Here is a 12,255-nt window from a genome sequence, read left to right as displayed (position 1 = left end):
TGAATGCCTGAGCACTGAGATAATTGATCGTCTTTCATTTTTATAGCGAGTCGTTTTTATAATAATAAGTAAAGTCAAGAATCAGAATCGAACTGGAGGAGCTAGCCTGGATGGCTGTTATGTAGGCGCAACTCCCAATTCTTTCTCTTCTTTCTTTTTGAGTTTAGTAATAGTTCATCAAAACAATTGTCCAAGATTGCTAGATCGAGCACGAAATGATATTTACGCCCCTTTTGATCACCAAGGACACCAATTGCCAGTGTACTTTGCAATCAAAGCCACTGGATTTTTCTGACATCAGGTACATTAGCCCCCTTTTTGTCATTGATATGGGTGTCCCTGGTGATCAAAAGGAGTGTAAGTAATAATATCACTTCCCAAGATGAAAAAATTTGGAAGTGTAATTCAAACTAGTGGGGCCCACTTTTGACTGAAGAGTCCTCGGGCCCTCCTTTGCATGTGACGACAGCCACATCAATGAATAAGACAACATCTGCCAAAAAGTCAAGATACGCGTTGAATGGATTTCCACGAAGGTGCCTAGCAAATCCCACTTAGCTTTATCTACTTAGACCATAGTTAGGATTGGAAAAGAGTGTTGAAGCGTGTTTTTTGTGAGGTAGTTGGACGTACATTAGAGGTCTATTTAAAGGGGTTTTTTTTTGGGTTGTTATGATTATGATGAATTAAGTTATGAAAAGTTAGAAAAAGAAGGCCTCTTACTCTCTTTCTTTGTTTTCTATTTTCTTTGTTCTTAATAAATTCTACAATTTTAGCCTCTTTGGGAGTTGGTGAAATGGTGGATGCAGCAGTAGTGGTTATTGTTAGTCTGAGTAAGATTCCTTAATTATTTTAATCCCCTTTTGTATTCCAGGCTATCTTTGCCCATGTATGTGCACTTGTAATCTTTTTTCTCACTATAAGTGTTGGGTTTTTTCTGCTCCTTTTCTTCTGTTTGATAGGAAATAATAGGATGAGTAGCAATGGTTTGATTATCTTAAATGTGCAGTGATAATTGTTGGGAAGATCGTGGTCGCCATCTTATTCTGCCGCAAATTCTGCAGCAAGACGGATCAAAGGAATGGCAATATTGTTCTTCCAGATTCGAGATTTCAGACACTGACTATGGACAAGTTCCTACACGACATGGAAAGAGAAAATCCAATTCGGTTTTCATCTCAACAATTGAGGATTGCTACTGATAATTACTCCTTCCTGTTGGGTGAAGGAGGTTTTGGGACTGTTTACAAAGGAATTTTTTATAATGGGGTACTAGTGGCGGTGAAAGTTCTAAGAGGAAGCTCCAACAAGAGAATTGAAGAGCAGTTCATGGCAGAAGTGAGCACCATAGGAAGGACCCATCATTTCAATCTGGTAAGACTCTACGGATTCTGTTTTGAAAGAGATGTGCAAGCTCTGGTTTACGAGTACATGGAGAAAGGCTCTCTTGATAGGTTCTTGTTCTCTGAGACCAAGACTATTGAGTGGGAGAAGCTGCATGAGATTGCGGTCGGGACAGCAAAAGGGATCACCTATTTACACGAAGAGTGCCAGAAGAGAATAATTCATTACGATATAAAGCCGGGCAATATTCTCTTGGACGCAACTTTTTGTCCGAAAGTCGCTGATTTCGGATTGGCAAAGCTTTGTAACAGGGAAAATACTCATGTGACCATGACAGGAGGAAGGGGGACTCCTGGCTATGCTGCACCAGAGATGTGGATGCCCTTCCCTGTGACCCACAAATGTGATGTTTACAGCTTTGGAATGCTTTTGTTTGAGATCTTGGGAAGGAGAAGGAACCTTGATGCCACTCTAAAAGACAGCCAGGAATGGTTTCCAAGGTGGGCCTGGAAGAAGTATGAGGAAGGAGATATGAGAGAGATGATTGAGGTTTGTGGAATTGAGGAGAAGGATAGACAGAAGGCAGAGAGAATGGCTATGTGCGCTCTGTGGTGTGTTCAGTACCGGCCGGAGACGAGACCTTGCATGAGTGTTGTGGTGAAGATGTTGGAAGGAGGTGTGGAGATTCCCGCACCTTTATGTCCATTCCAACACTTGATTGTAGGGACATCTCAGCAGGATCAAACAGCTCAAGTGGCACGGAGCACGGGCGGTTTCAACTCAGAATACTCCCAAACAACGCCTGTAATGAGGAAATATGAGATTGAAATAGCTTCTTCCTAAGAGAAGTGCATGAATTATAACTGGGCATCTAAGGTTATACCATACCATAGATCTCTATGTTTGGTAGATTTATGTGTTAATTATCAAAGACTTGCACATACCCAGTCAAGATTTCTCTAATTGTTTAGCATCACCTTATGTATACTTTTTGAGACTGCAGATGAATTTTGCATGGATTGTTCCTATCTGGTCTTGGATTTCACTTCTTCCATATATTATCTACACATCATAGTATTGCTAAAGGAAGAATCTGTTTCCAAGAGCAAGGCCTTCAACCTTTATATAGATAAACACCCCACTTGAATTGTCTGTTTCCAAGAGCAAGGCCTTCAAGATTCATCTAGATAATCAATTGAATTGGGTATCTTTTTTCTTCATATACTACTATAGACATACATGTGCTCAAAGAATTATCTATCTTCAAGAGCAAGGCATCTAATATTCATCTAGAAAAGCATCAATTGAATGTCTCAATACATCTAATATTCAAGAATTATCTACTATAGATAATGATGTTCATGTAGTGTAAAGCTTCTAAGCAGGTAGTCATGAATCTCTTGATTGTCTTGAAGTTTTGAGAAGTGATACACCTCCAAGCAGCGTTTCAACTAATGGGTCCCAATCCATCCTTCTGTGATCATTTAGGAGCTTTGAAATCTCCAAGCCAAGATCATGCTACGTCTCGGAAAGAGAGAAGGGCTGATGCTGCTGAGGTTGAGACTGATTCCTCCAGTGGGCTACCAAATAATAATGGATTTGCACAATCCATTCTCAACATAAAGATTGAGCCAGAGAAACCAGTAATGTAGCTGGAGATAGTAGATATGTACATGAAAAGCATGCTTCAATTCACTGAATCTTTGGCAAAAATAAAGCTTCTGGTGGATATTGAAAATGACAACAACAATTCAAAAAATGCTAATTCAAGCTCTGATAAGAAATCAGAGTATTGGATTGTTGGAAACTCGCACAGGATTTTCTGATTTTAAGAGATGGACTTCTGCTTGCAATCTTTAGATACAGCTAGATGTCTCATATCCATAGGGAACACAACACCTAGCCAATAGATTTGAAATTATGGAGTTACTTGTAATGATGTAATAAAATGGGACTCCTTGTATAATGTATGACATATTTCCTCTTTTATAGGCTCATTTTTTCTTAAGAAAACAAAAAACTATCAATGAACACAAAGAAAATGAGCAATAATCACCCAAAACAAATTGCGAAACAAATGAACGTGCAATACAGAGGCTTCTCATCAGCTTCTTCGTATTTTAATGAGCATGGCATGGGGGACATAAATTTCCTACTATCCTCATGATAAGAAAACCATTTATATTTTATACTTGATGAATCATGATAGGTATATAAGCTTTGTACACAGATTTCTGCAGTTGCTCCCGTTGTTGTTGAATATCTTGAATCTGGATCACATTCACTCTATACATCTATATCGGCGACAGAATAAGAATTTGAAATGAAATTAACAGTTGCATAATCTCTGCTCCCCCTTCCAACATCTTCCCCGCAATGCTCCACGGAAGTCTAACATCTAGCAGAAATTGCAAACACCATGGCAAAGCTGTAGATATTTTCTACCTTTTCTCAATCTTTTCCTTTGATTCCAGTCAGTTTTAAAACTCCCCCGCATCTGTGTCGACTCTTTTTTACCTTGCCCATGTTCTGCGTTGCGCTCTATAGAGTCAATAAAAACTCTTTTGACTCTCCTGACTTATGACCGCGTCAATCGAGTAATCAGCTGCGTCAACTGAGTACTCTACCGCGTCGTGCTGAGTTGACTAGGATTTCCTTCGGCAGCGTTCCACGCCGCATCCTTGTTTTAAAACACTGAATTCCAGTTGCTCATCATTTCGACCAGTTCTCCTTTTCCAGACCTGAACCAAACCCATCTTGGAGACAAATCACAGCTCTCAATCAGGTCACATACAGGGTCCTTCTCCTCCCCATGATCTCGAGTAACAGCACTCCAGAGGTGTAAGTATCAAGTAACAGCTCTCCATTTCATCTTGTAAGTTAAGAATAACCATGTAATCTGTGATGTACCTACTGCAACAATGTTTGCGTTCTTGACTCTGAAATTATTTGATATTGCATTTCCTGCTTTCTTCTCAGTACTGATGTTTGAGGTTATTGAGTGGAGAGAAGAGAGGTGAATGGAAGAGAAAGAGTGCGTTAGAGATTGTTCTCCCCCTCTCTAATGTATTTATATAAAGAGAGAAAGCTACAATGACCACTATGCCCTTAGGCAACACACACATAATACACTTGTAACAAAGGTCATTACTACAACTATGTCCTCGGAACCCATTACTAACGGAATCAGAGATACTCAAAGGAGATCTTGTAAGGATCATACTGAAGGAAGTATTAATGACCCATTTAAACGTGGTGACGAGCCCTTCCACGATTGATCAAAAATTAGAGAACACATTTCCATCCGATGAAAATTGGCTGATGAAATCTATCTGCGGAGAGATGTTAATGGTGGTGATGATCGTCCCTTAGATGAAAAGGAGGAAGGTTTTTTCAATCAAAGCATGCGCATTTATTTCAGGTCACAAGCCAATGTTCTACCAGCATACACTAGTTATTATGAAACAGTTAGGAGAATAGAACAGTAAGGAGCCAATTTGGTTCCTTCACATATTTCCAATGCAAAAGTGGCTCAAGAGAGAATTGGTTGCTACTTTATCTTGGCCATCTTGCCTGCCAAGCCAAGATTGTCAATTTCCCCAACAGGTTCGATCTTAGTTCGCCTATTAGAAGAAGGTTTGTTTCCAGCCGGTGTACCCTATTTATTTAAAAAAGCAAAGAGATTACAACACATTCATACACAATAATTTGGTTACAAACCATGCCATGAGTTTTCATAAATCAAGTCTACCTACTAGAAATTGCAGTGACCAAAGCAGTAGAAGTAAATAAAGTAGATGAAGCATTGCTACTAAATCTTTGAAGTATTGCGGAATCATTGTACGACATGTGCGGAAACGGGTTCGGGGGACGATTGCACTTCAACTCGCCTTCCAACTTCTTGACGACACTGCTCATTGAAGGCCTCATTTCTGGTTGTTGCTGGACACACCACAAAGCAACAATAGCCATTCGTTCTGCCTCCTTATCCTTCTCATCAATCTCAAAACCAAGCAGAGTTTCCCCTAGAGTTCCTTCTTCAAACTTCTTCCAAACCCATCTCGGCAGCCATTCTTGATCCGGTAAGGCGTTTGTTTCATAATGTTTCCTCTTCCCTAGAATCTCAAACAGTAACACGCCGAAGCTGTAAACATCGGACTTGGTGGTTAATGGATATGGCAACCACATCTCTGGTGCAGCATAGCCAGGGGTTCCCCTAAAGCCCGTCTTGGTAATATGAGAGGCGTCCCTGCTGCAAATCTTAGCCAACCCAAAATCAGCAACTTTGGGACATAATTTGGCATCAAGCAAGACATTTCCAGGCTTTATATCATAATGAATTATATTATCTCGGCAATCTTCATGCAGATAGGCAATACCCCTTGCAGTCCCAACTGCAATACTCTGTTGATCTTTCCATCCAATTGAATTCCTTTTCTTATCATCAAATAAGAAACTGTCGAGCGATCCATTCTCCATGAACTCAAAAACTAGAGCCTTTAGCTCTTTCTCGAAGCAAAACCCACAAAGCCTCACTAGATTAAAATGGTTTGTTCTCCCGATGGAGTTCACTTCGGCCTTGAATTGCTTTATGATTAGGTTATCTGAGATGTTCCCATTTAGGATCTTGACTGCGACAAGCATCTTGTCTGCCAATATTCCTTTATACACTACTCCAAAACCACCCTCACCCAATTTTTCTTTGAAGTTATCAGTTATGTTCTTGAGATTTTGACGTGAAAACATCTTGACCTTTTCTTCAATGATCTCATCAAAAATAGGGTCCAAGGTGTTAGAAGACTCAATTCGCGGACTAAGTGGTATCACGGAGAAATTTGATTCTCTACAGAGATCATTGATGTCACTTATCATCCTTGTTGCTCGTCGACTTATACGGTAGGATGAGATACAACAGGGAAAACAATGGATAGATGATTTCTTCTTAAGAATTCGTTTCTCCAATCTCCTAATTCCTGATTCAATTTCATCTGTTCTTCTTATCCATAATTTCACTGCAGGGGTCATCACTTCTCCTCGGCTACTTGCTGCATCTACTATGCCTTGGACATCATCTCTCACCAACCTCAATTTTTCAAATTCTTTCTTAAGACTCTCAACGCAATTACCGGAGTCAGAAACATATCGGATTGTCCGACTAAGATGTATCAGAGCAGACTCAATAGCTGAACCAATAGACCCATTAGCTGAACCAATAGACTCAATAGCTGAACCACCAGACTCAATAGCTGAACCAAGAGATGTCACAGCCATTTCCATATTGTTGGTTGTGTTTAGCAAGTATAAACAGCAAAGGGATGCGACATCAACAATATTAGTAAAAACAGGAAGCCATGGTGAGGAGCGAATAAAACTGAAATTTAAACATGATAGGACTAGCAAGGAGAAAGAGTGAAGGGTGAATATCTGAATCTTTCAACGAAAAGAATTTCTCTTTCCTGTTTTGTTAGAAATTCTAACAGTTATCATTATTTATCTGTGACTAAACTTAACTTACAAATAAGTATATAAGCAAAGAAATTTGAGATTTGCTAGGTACCATAGCGGAAGGCATTTCGCGGACAGGCTGTTACATGAGAGAACAGCCACATAGGATAAATTAAATCAATAAGACAAACAGTGAGCCTATGTGGTTGCACTCTCATGCATCAGCCCGTCCGCGAAACGCCTGCTGTGATGGTCCCTAGCAAATCCCAAGAAATTAATATGAACTGTACATAAACAGCTTACATCTATGATTAAGTTAATACCTATTGATTAGGGCTCAGGGTCAGAGAGAGAGAGAGAGAGAGAGAGAGAGAGAGAGAGAGTAATATAATATCAAATTTGACTTGGCAACAATAGTCCTTATCAAGTGACGGAATGCAATGCATCACCTATTTATTTATTATTTTCCCCAAATCAATTGGACTTAGAATATTTTTCATTTGACTTTCGCAAATGCAACCTGGTGCAAACTTGTTAAATCAAATTGAAGTTTGAAATCAGCACGGTGAATTTGGACCCTGATTGTAGAAATTGTCAAAGTGGTGAAAGACATAATTCTTTGCTTTTGGTGTCTTGTTTCCACTAAATGGTTCTCCTCTAGTTTTCTTATTTGAATATAAAATGCAATCCATTTTATGTTCAATTTAAGTTAAATTACCTTAGTGCCATTATCCACAACCACAAGTATATCAAAAGATTAGTTTAAACATTCTAGACTCATGAGACTTTGATCTTCAAGACCTCAATCCCCTACATGGATCTTCTATCATTATTCATTCCTTGATCTTCATGGATCTCCTAGTCTTCTGTGCTCTTTGGCTTCATGTCCATCCATGCTCCATGACTTTGATTCATGCTTCTTCTATCTTTTATTTGATCTTGGCAAGGAATTCTTAATCAACAATTTAACATTATATAATAACTAAAATAAAATAACATATTGTGTTTGGAGGCATCAAAACATGATTTGAGCAGAATCCATAGTCTAAACAGATTTATATGATAATTTTCCCCATGAATTGCTATCCAGCTTTTTTGTTCGATTTTCTCTTGAACACCTAAATAGCCACTGGAACTCTAAACTCTGCTTCGGAGATGTCCTTTGTAGAATTGTCCCAAAGCACCCAAGCCCAATCTCATGGTGTTATTATGAGTTATGATCAAAAGTTGCTGAGTAGAAAATATGACAAATCTTTTCATTATCATGTTGTGGAAAATACTCTCTATGCTCTCCATTTCATCCCTTTTTTTTTTTGAAAATGTGCTCTCCATTTCATCCTGTGAGTTCAGAATAATCATGTAAGCTGTGATGTACCTATTGCAACAATGTTTGCAGATTTGGGAGGGAAATTGTTGGACAACGCATTTCCTGCTTTCTTCTCAAAATTGATGTTTGAGGTCGTTACTACAACTAATCTCCTCTGAATCCATTACTGCCGATATTGCAAATTTTGAGAGCCGAACAGAGAGAATACCAGCCAAGATACTCAAAGGAGATCTAGTAAGGATCTTACTGATGAAAGTATTCGTGACCCATTTAAACGTGATAGCGAGCCCTTCAATGATTGATCAGAAATTGGGGAACAAGTTTCCATCCGATGAAAATTGGCAGATGAAATCTATACGCAAAGAGATGTTAACAGCGGTGATGATAATCCCTTAGTTGAAAAAGAGGAAGACTTTTTTCTCAATCAAAGAAAGCACATTTATTTAGGTCACAGGCCGATGTTTTACTGGTACCTGTAGACACTAGTTACTATGAAACGGTGAGGAGATTGGAACAGAAAGAAGCCGATTTGGTTCCTTCACATATTTCCAATGCAAAAGTGGCTCAGGACACAATTGGTTGCTGGTTTATCTTGACCATCTTGCCTACCAAGATTGCAAATTCTCCAACCGTTTCGATCTTGGTTCACAAATTCTCCAACCGCCAATGCACCGCCTATGGGTTGGTTCAAATTGAACTTTGATGGAAGCTCTCTTGGTAACCTGGGAAGAGCGGGCATTGGCGGTGTTATCCGGGATGATGAGGGAAGGATGATTATGTCCTATTAAGGCCCGGCTGGTGTTTGTGATGCAAACGAGGCAGAGGCAAGAGTGCTACTATTTGGGCTGAAATGGTGCGAAAGCAAAAATCTTGGCCCACTGATCGTGGAAGGTGATTCATCCAACACTGTTGCATGGGCTGCGAACAGGTCTGGTGGACCTTGGAGACTATAATATAATTGAGGAAATTAGAGACTTGGTTCGCTTGCTACACCCTCAGCTGACTCATAGGCGTTGATCGGCGAACTCTATGGCTGACAATTTAGCGAAGGAGGAAGTAAACTTCAATCAAATACAAGTTAGCGTTTCAGAGATTGTTGCATCTGCACAACCCTGACTGTATTGATTCTTCTCTTTTCATCTAATGGGCTTGTAATCTTGTGCTGGGATTTAGCTTGTGGGACTTCTTGCCCCTCTTTGTAATGCTTTTTGGCGATCTAATAAAATTTTTGTTACCTTTAAAAAAAAATATATTAGAAAAAGATGGAGATTTGTTATACAGCAAGTGTACCCTATTTATTTCAAACGGCAAAGAAATTACATCACAAACATACACAATAATCTTCTTACAAACCATGACATGAATTTTCCATGAAATTAGCATTGATGAATCAAAGTCTACCTACTAGAAATTGCAGTGACCAAATCAGTAGAAGTAGATAAACTAGATGCAGTATTGCTATTAAATCTTTGAAGTATTTCTGAATCATTGGAAATCAAGTGTGGAAACGGGATTGGGGGACGATTGTACTTCATCTCGCCTTCCAACATCTTGACGACACTGCTCATCGAAGGCCTCATTTCCGGTCGTTGCTGGATACACCACAAAGCTACCATAGCCATTCGTTCTGCCTCTTCGTTATCTTTCTCATTAATCCCAAAACCAAGCAGAGCTTCCCCCAGAGCTCCTTCTTCAAATTTCTTCCAAAACCATCTCGGAAGCCATTCTTGATCCGGCAAGGCATTTGCTTCATAATGTTTTCTCTTCCCTAGAATCTCAAACAGTAACATGCCGAAGCTGTAAACATCACACTTGTTGGTTACTGGATATGGCAACCACATCTCTGGTGCGGCATAGCCAGGGGTTCCCTTGAAGCCCGTCTTGGTAATATGAGAGGCATCCCTGTTACAAAGCTTAGCCAACCCAAAATCAGCAACTTTGGGACATAAGTTGCCATCAAGCAAAACATTTCCAGGCTTTATATCATAATGAATTATCTTATCTCGGCAGTCTTCATGCAGATAGGCAATACCCTTTGCAGTCCCAACCGCAATACTCTGTTGCGCTTCCCATCCAATTGAATTCCTTTTCTCATCATCAAATAAAAATCTGTCGAGCGATCCATTCTCCATGAACTCAAAAACTAGAGCCTTTAGCTGTTCCTCAAAGCAAAACCCACGAAGCCTAACTAGATTAAAATGGTTTGTTCTCCCAATGGAGTTCACTTCGGCCTTGAATTGTTTTCTGATTAGCTTATCCGAGACGTTCCCATTTAGGATCTTGACTGCCACAAGCATCCCATCTTCAAGTATTCCTTTATACACTACTCCAAAACCACCTTCACCCAATTTTTCTTTGAAGTTATCAGTTATGCTCTTGAGATTTTGACGTGAAAACATCATCACCTTGTCTTCAATGATCTCATAAAAAATTGGGTCCAAGGTGTTAGATTCAATTATGTTGGAGCGACTACCAAACATTTCTCGGTCCATGAGAAAGTCGATTTCTTCATGTTCTACACATTTAGGACGCGGACTATATGATATCATGGCCAAATTGGATTCTCTACAGAGATCATTGATGTCACCTATCATCCTCGTTGCTCTTCGGCTTATACTGTAGGATGCGATACAATTGAGAGATGATTTCCTCTCAAAAACTTTATTCTCCAATATCCTAAATTCTGCTTCAATTTCATCTGCTCTTTTAATCCACAATTTGACAGCATTAGTGATAACTTCTCCTCGGCCAGTTGCTGCACCTACTATGCCTAGGACATCATCTCTCACCAACTTCAATTTTTCAAAATCTTTCTTAAGATCCTCAACATAATTATTGGAGTAAGAAACATAACGGATTGTCCTACTAAGATGTATCACACAAGACTTAATAACTGAACCAAGAGAGGTCTCGGCCATGTCCAATTTGTTGGTTTTGTTTAGCAAATAAAAACAGCAAAGGGATGGGACACCAACAGCAAGGATGAGAATAATATTGAAGGGAATGTTATGGAAGAGACCCAAAATTAATAAAAACAGGAAGCCATGTTGAGGAGAAAATAAAACTGAAATACAGGACCTCCAGCTTGATTTGAATAGGAAGAGATAAACCAAAATTTAGAGATGATGGGTAATACTAGCAAGGAGAAAAGTGAAGCGTGAGTACCTCAATCTTTGAACAATCTTCTTCCTGGGTACCATTCTCTGCTCCCTCTCCCTTTCCTCGCTCAAGGAAGACAAAAAGCCGTATGAAATGGCTATTGATTAAATGAATTTTTTAGCAGCTCTCATCTAATTAATTTAATTACGATCACATCTAACAGAGGTACTATTCTAAGAGATCCAAGTCGGATGAGACCCAGCTGTCTAGGTCACGAACGGTTAAGATCCTACTCCTAGTTATGATCTATTTCGAATCAGACCGTCCATCACAGTGTTATTGTCCTACCTCTGTTGTACATAGAATTTGAAAAAAATAAATGTTTTATCTTTTATTAGTTTATTAATGGGGATTTGCTAGGGTCCATCCCAAAAGGCATTTCACGGCTGGTCTGTCGCATGTCAGACCAGCCAGCTCGTTAATAGAGACAACAACTTTTGTCTCCATTCACGAGGTGGGTGGTCTGAAGTGTGACAGACCAGCAGCGAAATGCCTTTTGCGATAAACGCTAGCAATTCCCTTATTATTAATGACTAATCTGTTCACCCAGTTTATTAAGTCAAAAGTCCAATCATTTATTTATTCGTGACAATCACAACTTCCAAATAAGTGACATAATACTTGTAAGCAAAGAAAATAAAATAAACCGCATATGAGCATTCAACCTCTAAGATTAAGTTAATATCTAATGAATTAAGACTTAGGTTTAGGGCGTAAAGCCTAGAGGGGAGAGAGAGAGAGAAAGAGATAATTTTGATTAGGGATTTTATAATTTGGCCTAGGACGCTCGGAAAGATGCTATGACTACTTTCTAGTCCAATCCTTTGGATCCAACAAACCAAGACACCTACAACACTTATCGAACAATGCATTAATGGCCATTTTTTAAGGCACGGGCACACTTGTCTTTTTATTTTTGTGAAGGAAAAACATGCCTCTATAAAGAAACAAGTGATCACTTTAGGAGAGAAAGAGTTAGA

General features: G+C 39.3%; 3 protein-coding genes across 4 annotated transcripts; 1 reads left to right on the top strand and 2 right to left on the bottom strand.

Annotated features, from left to right (window-relative positions):
- Positions 1 to 609: 609 nt before the first annotated feature.
- LOC143879707 (G-type lectin S-receptor-like serine/threonine-protein kinase At1g34300) lies at positions 610 to 2,370 on the top strand. The gene is made up of 2 exons (XM_077382222.1): positions 610 to 833; positions 1,010 to 2,370. Exons 1-2 carry the CDS (start codon positions 797 to 799, stop codon positions 2,185 to 2,187), a joined length of 1,215 nt encoding a protein of 404 aa, XP_077238337.1. The 5' UTR covers positions 610 to 796; the 3' UTR covers positions 2,188 to 2,370.
- LOC143879706 (G-type lectin S-receptor-like serine/threonine-protein kinase At5g24080) lies at positions 1,009 to 11,453 on the bottom strand. 2 transcript variants are annotated; one of them, XR_013251360.1, is made up of 2 exons: positions 11,282 to 11,453; positions 1,009 to 2,996 (listed from the first exon to the last, which is right to left on the bottom strand). XR_013251360.1 is itself a non-coding variant. In XM_077382221.1 (2 exons), exon 2 carries the CDS (start codon positions 6,367 to 6,369, stop codon positions 5,092 to 5,094), a length of 1,278 nt encoding a protein of 425 aa, XP_077238336.1. In that variant the 5' UTR covers positions 6,370 to 6,590; positions 11,282 to 11,408; the 3' UTR covers positions 5,006 to 5,091. The 2 variants fall into 2 exon arrangements, 1 of the variants encoding a protein (XP_077238336.1); XM_077382221.1 differs by lacking the exon at positions 1,009 to 2,996 and adding an exon at positions 5,006 to 6,590 and having other exon boundaries at positions 11,282 to 11,408.
- Positions 8,537 to 11,359, bottom strand: LOC143879705 (cold-responsive protein kinase 1-like). The gene has a single exon (XM_077382220.1). It carries the CDS (start codon positions 11,032 to 11,034, stop codon positions 9,514 to 9,516), a length of 1,521 nt encoding a protein of 506 aa, XP_077238335.1. The 5' UTR covers positions 11,035 to 11,359; the 3' UTR covers positions 8,537 to 9,513.
- Positions 11,454 to 12,255: the final 802 nt, after the last annotated feature.

Source organism: Tasmannia lanceolata, unplaced genomic scaffold, assembly GCF_043159265.1.
Source record: "Tasmannia lanceolata isolate RefF3 unplaced genomic scaffold, GAP_Taslan_0.1 ptg000006l, whole genome shotgun sequence".
NCBI lineage: Eukaryota > Viridiplantae > Streptophyta > Magnoliopsida > Canellales > Winteraceae > Tasmannia > Tasmannia lanceolata.
This window is presented reverse-complemented; position numbering and strand designations above follow the sequence as displayed.

Excerpts from the sequence above, each read along its gene's own strand:
- LOC143879707 (XM_077382222.1), top strand. The coding sequence starts at position 797 with ATGGTGGATGCAGCAGTAGTGGTTATTGTTAGTCTGA. Across the intron at positions 834-1,009 it reads AGTGGTTATTGTTAGTCTGA|TGATAATTGTTGGGAAGATC; the intron begins GTAAGATTCCTT and ends TTAAATGTGCAG.
- LOC143879706 (XM_077382221.1), bottom strand. The coding sequence starts at position 6,369 with ATGACCCCTGCAGTGAAATTATGGATAAGAAGAACAGATGAAATTGAA.
- LOC143879705 (XM_077382220.1), bottom strand. The coding sequence starts at position 11,034 with ATGGCCGAGACCTCTCTTGGTTCAGTTATTAAGTCTTGTGTGATACAT.